Here is a 13,509-nt window from a genome sequence, read left to right as displayed (position 1 = left end):
CCCTCCATCACCTGTCACCCCTCCATCACTTGTGTGTGCTCACCCGGCTGTCATGGTGGTGGAGTCTCAGCTGGTCCCCTCCATCACCTGTCACCCCCCCATCACCTGTGTGTGCTCACCCGGCTGTCATGGTGGATGAGTCTCAGCTCATACTCCGGCAGGATGTCCCTCCTGTTATTTACGTCCTCCAGGGCCATCTGCGCCGCTGGGTGACAGGCCTGTCCTCCGGGCCACCCTCCACTCATGGGGAAGAGAGCACCCACGTGCAGCGCTCTCTTACCTGAGACCGCAGCACACAGCGATACCATCAGCACGGATACGCACAGACAGACAGACATGACCAGGGGGAGAGATATCACTGGGAGGAAGCGGAGCAGAGGAGGCCAGGGAGAGTGGAGAGAGAGGGAGGCATGGTAAGGGAGTGAGAGAGATCAAGATAGGGGGGAGGTGGGGTGGGGAGAGCGTGGGGATAGATATAAAGGCAGGTCAATAGATGGATAAAGAGAGATAAAGGTAAAGATAGAAAGAGTGAGAACGGAAAGACTGGGAGAGATCAACAGTGGTGAGAGGGCAAGCGAGAGCAGAAGCAGAGAAAAACAACAAGACCAAGGCAGAGAAGAAAGCGCAGGATGAGAGGAGAGAAAAAAAGGAGGGAGACAGAGAGAAGAGGTGCAAAGAAAAACACAAGGATCGGGAGAATGAATATGAGATAATTAAATGAAAGAGAGACAGGCAGCAAGGGAGGGACAGCCAGGGACTGAATCAGACAGGCAGAGACAGCCAAGCGAGACACCCAGGGTATAAGATGCAAGCGCCCTGCAGGGTCTGCATGATTCCTGATTTCACTCTGCAGTCTAGAGAGCGACAGAGAGATGGAGAGAGCGAGAGAGGGAGCAGGGGGAGGAGGAGACACATTGATGTCACCCACGCCGATGGGAGCGAGGGATTACAAAGAGAATGAGAAATGAGAGGTGGGGGGGGGGGAGAGAGAGGTGACAGGGAGAGAGGGACAGAGTGAGAGAAGAAGATAGAGACAGAGGGAGAGAGATGGAGGAAGAGAGAGAATGAGGGAAAGATGTGAGAGGAAATGAAAAGAGAGATTTGTGATTGTGTCTCTATTTAGGTCAAAGGGATTTTTTCAGATTCTATTACATTTCTACATAAAGTGAGAGAGAGGGGCAGATAAAATGGAAAAAGGGGGGGGAGAAAGTGGAAGGTGAGAGGGGGAGAGAAAGGGGAAGGCAAGAGGGGGGGTGAAAGGGGAAGGCAAGAGGGGGGAGAAAAGGTTTGAAGGAGAGTGGGGAAGAGAAAGTGGAAGGAGAGTGGTGGGGGAGAAAAAGTGAAATGAGAGGGGGGAAGAAAGTGGAAGGAGAGAGGGGAAGAGAAAGTGGAAGGAGAGGGGAAGAGAAAGTGGAAGGAGAGGGGGGAGAAGGTTGAAGGAGATGGGTAATAGAAAGGGTAAGGAGAGAGGGGAGAAAAAGAGGAAGGAGAGAGTGGGGAAAGAAGGGGAAGAGAGGCGAGAGACAGTGGAAGGAGAGAGGCGAGGGAAACAGGAAGGAGAGAAGGGGGATAGCGAGAGAAAGGGGAAGGAGAGGAAGGGGAAGGAGAGAAGGTGAGAGAAAGGGAAAGGAGAGAGGATGGGGAGAAAGTGGAAGGTGAGAGGAAGGGGAGAAAGGGGAGAAAAGGTAAGGAGAGAGGGGGAGAGAAAATGGAAGGTGAGGGGGGGAGAACAGGTAAGGCGAGAGGGGGAGGGAAAGTGGAAGGAGAGGAGGGAGAGAAAGCGATGGAGAGGAGGGAGAGAAAGTGGAAGGAGAGGAGGGAGAGAAAGCAGAAGGAGAGGAGGGAGAGAAAGCGGAAGGAGAGGAGGTAGAGAAAGCGGAAGGAGAGGAGGGAGAGAAAGTGGAAGGAGAGGAGGGAGAGAAAGCGGAAGGAGAGGAGGGAGAGAAAGTGGAAGGAGAGGAGAGAAAGCGGAAGGAGAGAGGGAAAGAGAAAGCGGAAAGAGAGAGGGGGAGAGAAAGCAGAAGGAGAGGAGGGAGAGAAAGTGGAAGGAGAGGAGGGAGAGAAAGCGGAAGGAGAGGAGGGAGAAAAAGCGGAAGGAGAGAGGGAAAGAGAAAGCGGAAGGAGAGGAGGGAGAGAAAACGGAAGGCGAGAGGGCGAGAGAAATCAGAAGGAGAGAAAGCGGAAGGAGAGGAGGGAGAGAAAAGTGGAAGGAGAGAGAGGGAGAGAAAGCGGAAGGAGAGGAGGGAGAGAAAGCGGAAGGAGAAGAGGGAGAGAAAGTGGAAGGAGAGAGGGGGAGAGAAATCAGAAGGAGAGGAAGGAGAGAAAGCGGAAGGAGAGGAGGGAGAGAAAAGTGGAAGGAGAGGAGGGAGAAAAAGCGGAAGGAGAGGAGGGAGAGAAAGTGGAAGGAGAGGAGGGAAAGAAAGTGGAAGGAGAGAGGAGAAGAGAAAGCGGAAGGAGAGGAGGGAGAGAAAGCGGAAGGAGAGGAGGGAGAGAAAGCGGAAGGAGAGGAGGGAGAGAAAGCGGAAGGAGAGGAGGGAGAGAAAGCGGAAGGAGAGAGGGGGAGAGAAAGCGGAAGGAGAGAGAAAGCGAAAGTAAAGAGGAGGGGGAATAGAAAAGGGAAGGAGAGATGGGGAAAGAAAGGGAAAGGAGAGAGGAGGGAGAGAAAGTGGAAAAAGAGAGATGGGGAGAGAAAGCGGAAGGAGAGAGGGGAGAGAAAGCGGAAGGAGAGAGGGAGAGAGAAAGCGGAAAGAGAGAGGGGGAGAGAAAGCAGAAGGAGAGGAGGGAAAGAAAGCGGAAAGAGAGGAGGACAGAAAGAGGAAGAGAAGAGGAGGGAGAGAAAGCGGAAGTAGAGAGGGGGAGAGAAAGTGGAAGGAGAGAGGGGGAGAAAAAGTGGAAGGAGAGAGGGGGAGAGAAAGTGGAAGGCGAGAGGAGGGAAAGAATGCGGAAGAAAAGAGGAGGGAGAGCGGAAGGGGGAATAGAAAGGGGAAGGAGAGAGAGGGAGAGATGGGGAAAGAAAGTGAAAGGGGGGTGAGAAAGCGAGAGGGGAGAGAAAGGGAAAGGAGAGATGGTGATAGAAAATGGAAGGAGAAGGGGGAGAGAAAGTGGAAGGAGAGAAGAGAGAGATGGGAAGGAGAGAGGTTGGAGAGAAAGTGGAAGGAGAGAGAGGGGGAGAGAAAGCAGCCGAGGGAGGAGAAGGCGGAAGCAGAAGGAAGAGAAAGTGGAAGGAGAGGGGGGAGCGAAAGCAGAAGGAGAGGGTGGAGAGAAAGCGGACGGAGAAAGGGGGAGAGAAAGCGGAAGGAGAGAGGGGGAGAGAAATCAGAAGGAGAGGAAGGAAAGAAAGTGGAAAGAGGAGGACAGAAAGCGGAAGAGGAGAGACAGAAAACGGAAGTAGAGAGGGGGAGAGAAAGTGGAAGGAGAGACAGGGAGAAAAAGTGAAAGGAGAGGGGTGAGAGAAAGCGAAAGGCGAGAGGAGGGAAAGAATGCGGAAGTAAAGAGGAGAGAGCGGAAGGGGGAATAGAAAAGGGAAGGCGAGAGGGGATGAGACAGGGAATGAAGAAATGGTGAGAGAAAATGGAAGGAGAAGGGGGAAAGAAAGTGGAAGGAGAGAGGAGAGAGATGGAAGGAGAAAGGTTGGAGAGAAAGTGGAAGGAGAGAGAAGGGGACAGAAAGCGGCCGAGGGAGGAGAAAGCGGAAGCAGAAGGAGGAGAAAGCGTAAGGAGAGAGGGGGAGAGAACGAGGAAGGAGAGAGGGGGAGAGAAAGCGGAAGGACAGAGGAGGAGAGATATCGGAAGGAGGGAGAGAAAGCGGAAGGAGAGAGGGGGAGACAAAGTGGCAGGAGAGGGAGAAGAGGAGAAAGGGAAGCGGGAGAGGCAGGGATAAAGGAAAAGAGAGGGAAGACTACAGATAGAAAAGAAAAAGAGGTTGGAGAAAGATGAAGGGGGAGAGAAGAGGGTCGAAAGGAGAGAGAAATGGTAGGGAGAGGAGACACGGTAGGGTTGCAGGAGAGACACACAGATGTCTCTTCCGTTTTCAAATCAGCACAAGACAGGCCTACAGAAAGAAACCACTCCCAAGAGACCACAGGACAGAGGCATGCGCCGGGAAAGAGACATACACCATGCAGGGGGAACAGAGATAGACTTACGTGATGAATCCGAGCGCCTGACTGCAGGAAGAGAGCGCAAGACATGTTAGAGAGCGTGCAAGGTGAACGAGGGGCAGCGAATTTTGTTAGAGCGCTACATGCTAGAGAAGGAGGTACATTATGTGTGCGAGAGTGCAGCCCTTGCTGCAGAGAAAGGCCCTGCTCTGTTATAGACTTTTGCGCCCGATTGGGAAATTTGTAATCCCACGATAAAAAATGAAACCAGACGCAGGATTCACTAAGAAGTGAAGAGCATTTGGGTAGGTGCCGGCAAAAACATGCCCGATCGCGCAAGCTGTTCACCCCCCCCACCCCCCGGGGGGATTTAAATCCTGCAGTGGGATACCGGCTCCCCATAACGGGGCCTGTATCTCATGAAGCACTGGGTCCCCGAGGCTGAAACCAATGCGGTTCAGCTCAGGAGACCCCCTGCACATCTACACTAGTATGAAAACACACATATCAATAAACAATAATTCATTGCCGTAGCAGCTATCCACTATGGTAATGAAGCTGCATTAATGTAAATTTTATTAATAGTGTGCGGGAGCAGGGGGTCTCCCGAGACGAACCGCATTGATTTCAGCCTCGGGGACCCCCTGCCTCCCAAGTTAAAGGCCCAGATATGGGGTGCCAGTATCTCCTCCATTATTTTAATGTCCCGCGTCATGTGATGCGGACGCTTTAAAAATGGCGGCAACACTGGTATTCGATGACCCTCGGGCCTGTAACCCGGGAAGCAGGGGTCCCTGAGCCAGAAATCAAAGTGGTTCAGCTCAGGAGACCCCCTGCTCCTGCACACTATTAAAAAAAATACATTAAAGCAGCTTCATTACCTTAGCGGCCTGTCTCTAAGGCAATGAAGGGGTTAAGGCAGTTGCCCCCAATAAACCTTGCAATATGTGCTATCGACCACCACCCCTCCGTGCCCCCAACAACTCCTATATCCCCCTAAAATACATTACATTTTATTTTTTAAAGCATAAGAATGTTACTATACGCCGGCGGGGACCCTCGGGTGGTCCCCGCAGGTGTCCGGGAGTCTGCGCTGGCCTGCGGTATCAATCCTGTGCTTTAAAAAAATACATCCCCCTCTCCCATAACAGATACAGTACAGTAATGGGCAAAATTACTATTATCCCGATATGTATATTTGCCCATTACAAATAAAACATCAAGCTGCAGAAAAATAAAAAAATAAAACTTGTACTAACCCCTGCCAGGCTGCCACGGTGAAGGCCGTCCTCATCCTCATCACCGCCCATGTCCTCCGTTGCCACAAACAATACAGTACAATAAAAAATACAATCTAATGTCCCCTAACCCCATAATCACTTTAGCGGTTAGTAACCGCTATAGTAATTAAGTGGTTAACCCACCCCCTCCCACTACCCACCCAGGAGGCCCAACCACCCTCCCAAGGCAACTACCCCCACCCTTCACCCATTCATTGGTATAGTGGGTACATCATGCTCATATAATATGGGCATGATTTACCACTATAGCAGGAAATGGTGAAGGAATAAAAAAAACAGGCCCAAATAAAACAACATTACATTGCAAAATGAACACATGAATGCCAATAAAACAATTGAATGGCACAGTGGGTACATCATGCCCATATAATCTGTGCATCATTTAACACAATGCAAGTCAATAGTCAACCTAAAAAAACTATCACAAACAAGATCCAATGCATTCAAAACAATCTAAAATAAAAACAAATAAAGAAGTAAACAGAACAAAATTACCACCAATCAATTAATCAAATTCAAAATAAAGACCAGAATAAACAATTAAAACACCAAAACAAAACCATGAATAAATAAAATAAATATCTAAATAAACTGCATCATTCAAAATCAAAAGAAAAAAATAATCCAACATTAAAAAGCAAACAACAATCAAAAGCAAGAAATAAACAATTTAAAAGACCACCAAAAATTCCAGAACACTACATCAATATGCAATATAAATAGCATACAAATGTAAAAACAAAGAGCCAATATTGTAACGGTCGTGCTCGCAATAAACCGGGACCGGACCGCGGATCTAAAGGGCTATACATAAATACATTTGCAATGAATGTGTGAAAAAAAAAAATGCAATCACAATAAAAATAAAATAAGGGGGTCGTGGCTAACCACGGAGCAGGGCAGATGTGAGGAAACTGAGCTCCGTGCCCCAGTGTAAAAAAAAAAGCGACATAAAACTGCAAAAAAGCCCCCAAAACAGCCCCCTTAAAAAGGACATAAGTCGGAGCAGAGGAGGTGACCCCGCCCGGGAGAGCAAGAGCCCTGGAAAGCAAAGGTAAGTGATTATATTCTGCGGAGGAGAGCCGGGCCCGCCAAATCCTCATGGAGCCGACCCGCGCTTAAAAACGTGGGAGCGGCGAGACAGGGGAGAGAGGCTGCGGATCCGACGCTAGGCGGATTGACAGGCACAGAGGCATAGCCTATCCAGGTTCGGGCACGGGGAACGGGACACACCAAGAGGGGACGTGGAGACTGGGTGCCTGATTCTGGGGGAGACGGAAGGCGGCCATCTTGGAGAGGAGGTCTGCCCAAGGGAGAGTTGGACCGGGTGGATCGCTCGTAAGCCACCCTCCCCCCCTGCACATCCGCCCGCACACACATACCGGGCCACAGAGCAGGGACCTTGGGGAGAGAAGAGGTGGCTCAAAGCGGAGGGCTCAGCCGGCCTGAGCACTGCTGTGCTCCCCCCCCCCCCCTCTCCTTCATCTCTCCAGCAAAAACCAAGATGGCCGCCATCAAACCTTAAAGGGAAAGGAAGAGACCATTAAAGATATCTATAAACAATAAAAATAAACAAAAAACAAAACAAGTGCCAGCATAAAGAGGGTACGCTAACAAAACTACACAAATAGTTGGAGCGGAACCAGAAAAACCCTCACAACCCCCTCCCCCCCCCCCCAAAAAAAAGAAAGGGGTGTGAGAAGCCGCCATGTATTGGAGCACAACTGACAACTGCACAAACCAGAGCTTGAGAACACTAAAGACTAAAACGCAAAAATAACCCTAAACAAGTATTAAATAAACCTGGCAGCTGGCCGTTCATATACCAGAGTGACCCTATACCAGAATTGCGACAGCCAAATCATGCAGAGGGACTGCTCAAGAGGCCTCTAGCTTCTTTATGAAACAGACAGCGGCTACTGAGACACAATATGGCAGATCCCCAGGAGGCCAAAAAGACCGAGAAGCGGATGGAGAAGGAAGACATTACACATATCTGACAATACTTTCCATGATGCAAGACCTTAAAACTGAATTAAAAGAGACTTTTCAGATTGAATTGGACAGTGTCACGGTGGACACAAACTTATCAACACTTTTTTAAAGGTCCCGTGGCTAGATCGCAACTTGCCGATCTGATATCTTGGCCAAATCAAAGCATTTTCGTTGTGGTTCGTAGGAATTCGTTCGGGAGTCCCCAGGGCTAATGAATTCCGTAGGTTGGGGTAGATTCTTGGGTGCGTTGATATTAACCCCTTGCGTACTGGAACGGCTGCTGCTGTGCTTGAACAAAGTCCTACGTGAAGCGTAGTTACATCATGGATCATAGGAATCCCACCGGGAATAGCTCGGCGGGCACAGTTATAGGATGTTACTGGCTATCCTTAACATGTGCACCCAATCCCCTCCGTGGGAACCGTGGCCGCGTTGCCCGCAGTTTGCAAAATCAGGCAAAAAGGCTTTCCGTTTCGCAAACCGCATGTGTTGGCTTGAAACCCAGGCAACTTAGCATACTTGGGATACACCCACTTGCGGGCGCCCCTGCGTCTGGGGTTTGGCCCAAAGGTGTCAATGGTCCGGGATCTGCCACTTCTCAGGAGTCCGGCCATGTATACATTATGGTGCTCTGAGGTCTTTCATCCCTGTCACTTCTTTAGACTGAGGGTCGCCGGCTCAGCGGGACCCCTTTGACGTGCCAGGGAGGGAATATCCTCAGCTCATTCACCCCTAGCACATTTACATGCCAGAGGATTTTTCCCGGGTTTACAGAAAAAACAGTTCCTGCCTGTACATTTTAAAATCACAGTTTTACACACTTAAATTCAAACTTCATGTTCTGGGTGTACTATCACTGCAAGTTTTATATGTATCTTCGTGTTTCATTTATTTACACTTGCACACCAAAAACCAGGGTGTGTGGTGCCTCCGTTCTCGAGTTAACCCCCCCTAATTGAAATGCCGGCTTGTGGGACCCAAGTTCACCGAATTCTCAGGTCAATTGACACAGTTCCCACGGCAATTGACTTTCTGGCTTTCAAGTTATGGAGCTAACAAGGCACGGATACATGCTATCGGTAAAACCCTTCAGAACTTTACCGCAAGCCACTTATTTAATTGACTTGTGGTTACTGGTTAAACCGATAGAAATGGATACCCATTCTACAAACAGCCCTTTAAACTTTTGCCACACTTCTTCAATCAGCACTGGCTTCGGCGCTCACTACTCCATCTTGTGTCTCCAAAGGATATAGCAGGCAATGCATTCATTTTCATTACAGAAGGCAGGGAATAGCCTGCAAATGGGGGTTAAAAAGGCTGGGACAGGGCAAATACAGTGGTGTAGTGCAAAGACTTTTAACCCCTTCATCCCCAATGCGAGTTAGGATTAATCAGCCGGATATAACCTTTATTTTAGGCCTGATTAATCCTTTGCTCATCACAGACAGATCCCTGGAAAAGTTCAAAACGGAACTCACGCTGTAAAACGCAGCCTAGAGAAAGTGCATCAATTCCAGATGGGGGTTGACCAGGAATTACTATATCTACGCAGACAGGTAGATGGTCTGCTTGAAAAAGCGGAAGACAGCGAAAACAGATCTCGCCGCAATAATCTGCATATCAAGAACATACCAGAAGAAATAGACGCAACTAAACTAGACTCATATCTACCCGGTCTATTCCAAAAACTGTTACTGCAGATCGATGAAAACCAACTAACCATGGACAGAGCCCACATGGCCTTAAAGTCAAGATATGCCTGTCACGATGGACACCAACTTTACCAACACATTTATATTTCTGGGTACTCGATTGAACAGAACAAGTTGCAAAATAAATTGTGATTTATTTCCTTAATAGACAAACACACGACATCTGCAGAATACACTTAAAACAACACTTACTGAGAAAAGGGAACAAAATAAATTGTCCTTTGCCTGCAAGCGCAAGAAATGCAGTCTTGATTTAAAGGTCCTGTGGCAAGTTGCCGATCTAATATCTCAGCCACATCAAAGAATTTCGTTAAGATTCATTAGAATTCGTTCAGGAGTCACCAGGGCTAACAAATTCCGAAGTTTGGGGCAAATCCTTGGTTACGTTATTAACCCCTTCTCTCTGGGACCGGTTGCCGCTGTGCTGGAACAAAGTCTTGCGTCTTTACATCATGGATCAAAAATCACGAATCACCTCGGAAGCCACGGTTATAGACTGGCCAAGGCTATCTTTAACATGTGGACCCAATCCCCTCGTGGGAACAATTCAACCCACCAATAGCCGTGTTGCCCAAAGTTCATGAGGCCGGGCAAAAAGGCTTTCCGATGTGCAAAGTGCATGGGTCAGGTTGACATCCATGCCACTTAGCATACCTGGGCTACACCCATGCCTTGGCGCCTCTGAGTCTGAAATTTGGCCCAGAGGTGTCAATGGCCCGGCATCTGTTATACATCAGAATGCCGGCCATGTATACATTATGGGTCTCTGGGTCTTTTCATCCCTGACACTTCTCTAGACTGGTGGTCGCTAAATCAGCAAGACCCCTTTGAAGCACAGTCATGAAAATACTCGCAGCTCATTCACCCATCTCACATCTGTATGTCCGAGGAATTCCTTCCCGGGCTTACAGAATACATCCTGCCTCACATTTTAAATCTGCAGTTTTTACACACTTTATTAAAACATCATGTTCGGCTTGTGATACAACTGTAATTTATATATGTATGTGCATGTAGTGTTTACCTGTACTTGCACCCCAAAAATCAAGTTGCTGGGTGCTTCCGTGCTCAAGTTAGCCTTTATAATTGAAATGCCGGCTTTGGGAACGCAAGTTCACCCAGTTCTCACGTCAATTGACACAGTTCTCACGTCAATTGACTTTCCGCCTTTCAAGTTACAAAGTTAACGAGAGACGGATACATTTTATCAGTAAACCACTTGAGATTCTAACCGCAAGTAATGGATACCCATCTCACTGACAGCCCTTTAAACTTTTGCCACGCTTCTTCAATCAGCGCTAGCATTGGGCGCTCACTACACCATCTTGTGTCTGTGGAAGGGTATAACAGGCAATGCATTTTGTCTTTTAACACAGCAGGCAAGGAATAGCCTGCAAATGGGGGATAAAAACAGCTTGGGCAGGGCAAACACAGTGAGGCTTGGCAAACAAGTTTAACCCCTTCATTCCCAATGCGAGGGGAGGATAACCAGCTGGGTATAACACCTTTATTCAGGACTGATCACCTCCATCCTCGTCACAATGCCAATCCATCTAAGCCAAGGGATCTGGTGGCCAACTTCACTACTATAAATCTAAAGAGGCCATTTTGAAGGCTGCAAGAGAGACTGCACCGGTAACAATGAAGGGTGATATTTTACAGATCTTTTTAGACTTAGCACCCGCGACTCTACAGAAAAGACGGAGCCTAGCTGAAACAACAGCTATTCTGAGACAACACTAAATAAGATATAGGTGGGGTTTCCCCTGCCGGTTGATCGTCATGAGAAATGGCCAAACTAAATAGCCGCTACAAGCGATGAGGGAAACACTTGCTACAACAGCTGGGAGTGCTGTGCCCGCAATCAAGCGGACAATCCCTCTCAAAAAACCCAGAACGTGTCAGCCCCTACAGGCGAACTGTGCGACGGTCGTCAGAGACAAAAGGAAACATAATCAAGCAGGTTCTGCTTCTTCTGGACTGAGAAAAGTCCCCTGAGACTGTGTGTGTCATCCCTCAAAGGATGTAAATTCAACTATGTTAGAAGGTTTCTCGTTTAATTAAGGCTGCCAGCCGACACAGTTTAGAAACTCTGAGAGCTTTAAGCTCTCTGAAGATCAAAATGCCAGTAATATTGACGGTTAAATTGTTTAAAAGGTTATTTATATATTAATAATATATTTGAAGTGTTCTCTTTTACAGATGTTAGATGAGCTGAAAGTTAGTCATACAGAATAAAAGGTGTATACTCCTGCGCTGGAAAATAAGTATATAACACCGAAAGTGAAAGGTCAGCTCATCTGTAAGGCAAACAAATCTGCCAAGTAGGCTATAGACGAAGACAGACCTGGGTAAGCGCGGAGGTCTGAGGTCCCAGTAACCGGTTGTGAGTAATATGCTGGTACGGACAAACCCACCGGAGCTAGATTCATGCCCCCCAACCTTAGCCTCGCGTCCTTCTCCCTATCCCCCACTCGAGGCTACGAACCCTGGATCAGTTCCTCAAACTGACAATCTGGGAATCCCCCCCTTCCTCCTCCCACTCCGTCCCTAAACTCTAGTCACCCTCTACAACATGACTCAAACTTTAAGAACCGGCACAACACACTAACATGTCCTAACCCAAGAAGGTAAATGGGGCTGAAAATCGTATCCCAAAATGTTAGGGGTTTAAATACTCCCCAAAAGCGCAGACTGGTAATCGCAGAGATAAATAGATTGGGAGCTGAGGTCGTCATGCTCCAAGAAACCCATCTGCTAACTAAAAACCATTAGTTAAGAAAGATTTTCACTCAATAATACAGGCTTCAGCGAAAACAAAAAAATGTGGAGTAGCCATACTATTTCACAAAAAACTTAATTTTCAACCAGACATGATTAAAGCGGATAGAGATGGGCGGTATATAATGGTCTCGGGACTTCTAGACAAGGTGCAGATCACCTTGGCTAATATATATGCCCCTAACATCGAACAATTCAAATTTTTCAAAGAATTAATGAGCGAGGTGGACAAATTCAAAAAGGGTAAATTAATAATGGGAGGGGATTTCAATATGCTGCTCGACCCCAGAGTGGACAAAACAGGCCCAATAACTTACACATCAACATACAAAAATCTCAGAAATCAATTCAAAGACTCCTCTCTCCTGGACTCTTGGAGAGTCCTTAATCCAGGAGTGAAAGATTACTCTTTCTACTCTAATGTCATCGGGACATTGTCTAGAATAGACTATATAATGGTTGAATCCTCACTTTGTAACCGTCTTGCTGCTGCAAAGATAAGCCCCACCACCTGGTCAGATCACAGCTCGATAGTAGTAAATTTTAAAAACTGGGGCCCCACAAGCAAACCCACAACATGGAGACTAAACGAATCCCTATTATGCAACCCAGAAGTAGTAGATGAAATTAGAGAAACAACACAGACACAAATGACCCTCTGGGAGGCCCACAAAGCTGTCATCAGGGGCAAATTAATAGTATTTGGCGCGAGCACACCTGTTACATGGGGGTTGACTGTTACTTAAGGAGGTGTCTTCACAAGCGAGGTTACTCTTTGATAAATCGCCCGTCGGGCGAGAAACGCGTCAGAGGACCCTGTATCTGTTTGCTTTGATGTTCAAATAAATTCTTTTTATTGGTTACTTACCTCCAGCCCTATTCTCTGCAGTGATCAGCCCTACACCCAATATTTGCAAATTAATAGCAATTGGGGCTTGGAAAAAGAAACAAAGAGTACAGGATATAAATAGACTAACCCAAGAACTCGAAAAAGCTGAGAGACTCCATAAAACAAACCCTTCAGAACCACACTTTAAACATATGACCCAAGTTAAAGAAAGACTTAATTCACTATTATTACACAAGGTAGAGGAAGCCATGCGTTGGACGCAACACAAGTATTATCAAAAAGGAAACAAGGCGGATCGCCTCTTAGCAAATAAATTAAACCAGAAAAGTAAGGTATCCCAAATATTCTCAATCAGAAACAGAACAGCACAAGAAATTTACGACCCAGCTCAAATAGGAACAGAATTTAACAATATTATGAGAAATTATATAATCTTCCCAACGCTAACAAAAAAATACAAAACAAATCAGACACGTCCTCTTCTTTTCTACATAATGCAATTTACCAAGGATAACGGATGTAGATAAAGAGAGACTCGAGTCTCCAATCACAGGCGTAGAGATAGTGGATGTTATCAAAACACTGAAAAATGGGAACAGCCCTGGACCAGATGGGTTCTCGGGTAAATATTACAAAAAAATGTATGCAATACTTGTCCCCCACTTGACAAAATTATTCAATACATTCCTGAAAGGATCAAGCCCCTCAAATGAGATGTCCCAAGCCACCATAGTGGTAATACACAAAGAAGGGAGAGACCCCCTGAAC

At 47.3% G+C, this 13,509-nt stretch overlaps 1 protein-coding gene across 8 annotated transcripts in view; it reads right to left on the bottom strand.

Annotated features, from left to right (window-relative positions):
* The window catches only part of GABBR1 (gamma-aminobutyric acid type B receptor subunit 1), a 136,298-nt gene that overhangs the window by 53,737 nt on the left and 69,052 nt on the right, over nt 1–13,509 (bottom strand). For 6 of the 8 annotated variants that reach the window (XM_075577994.1, XM_075577988.1, XM_075577990.1 and 3 more), the window contains 2 exons: nt 4,145–4,165; nt 120–280 (listed from right to left, as the gene is read on the bottom strand). The exons of 1 other annotated variant lie outside the window; for it this stretch is intronic. In XM_075577994.1, the coding sequence (XP_075434109.1) occupies nt 120–280; nt 4,145–4,165 (182 nt within the window). The remainder of the gene's footprint in view (nt 1–119; nt 281–4,144; nt 4,166–13,509) is intronic. One more of the 8 variants, XM_075577989.1, reaches the window with a different exon arrangement.

This window comes from Ascaphus truei, chromosome 20 (genome assembly GCF_040206685.1).
Source record: "Ascaphus truei isolate aAscTru1 chromosome 20, aAscTru1.hap1, whole genome shotgun sequence".
Taxonomy (NCBI): Eukaryota; Metazoa; Chordata; class Amphibia; order Anura; family Ascaphidae; genus Ascaphus; species Ascaphus truei.
Note: the sequence above shows the minus strand (reverse complement) of the source record. Positions and strands in the feature narration are given on the sequence as shown.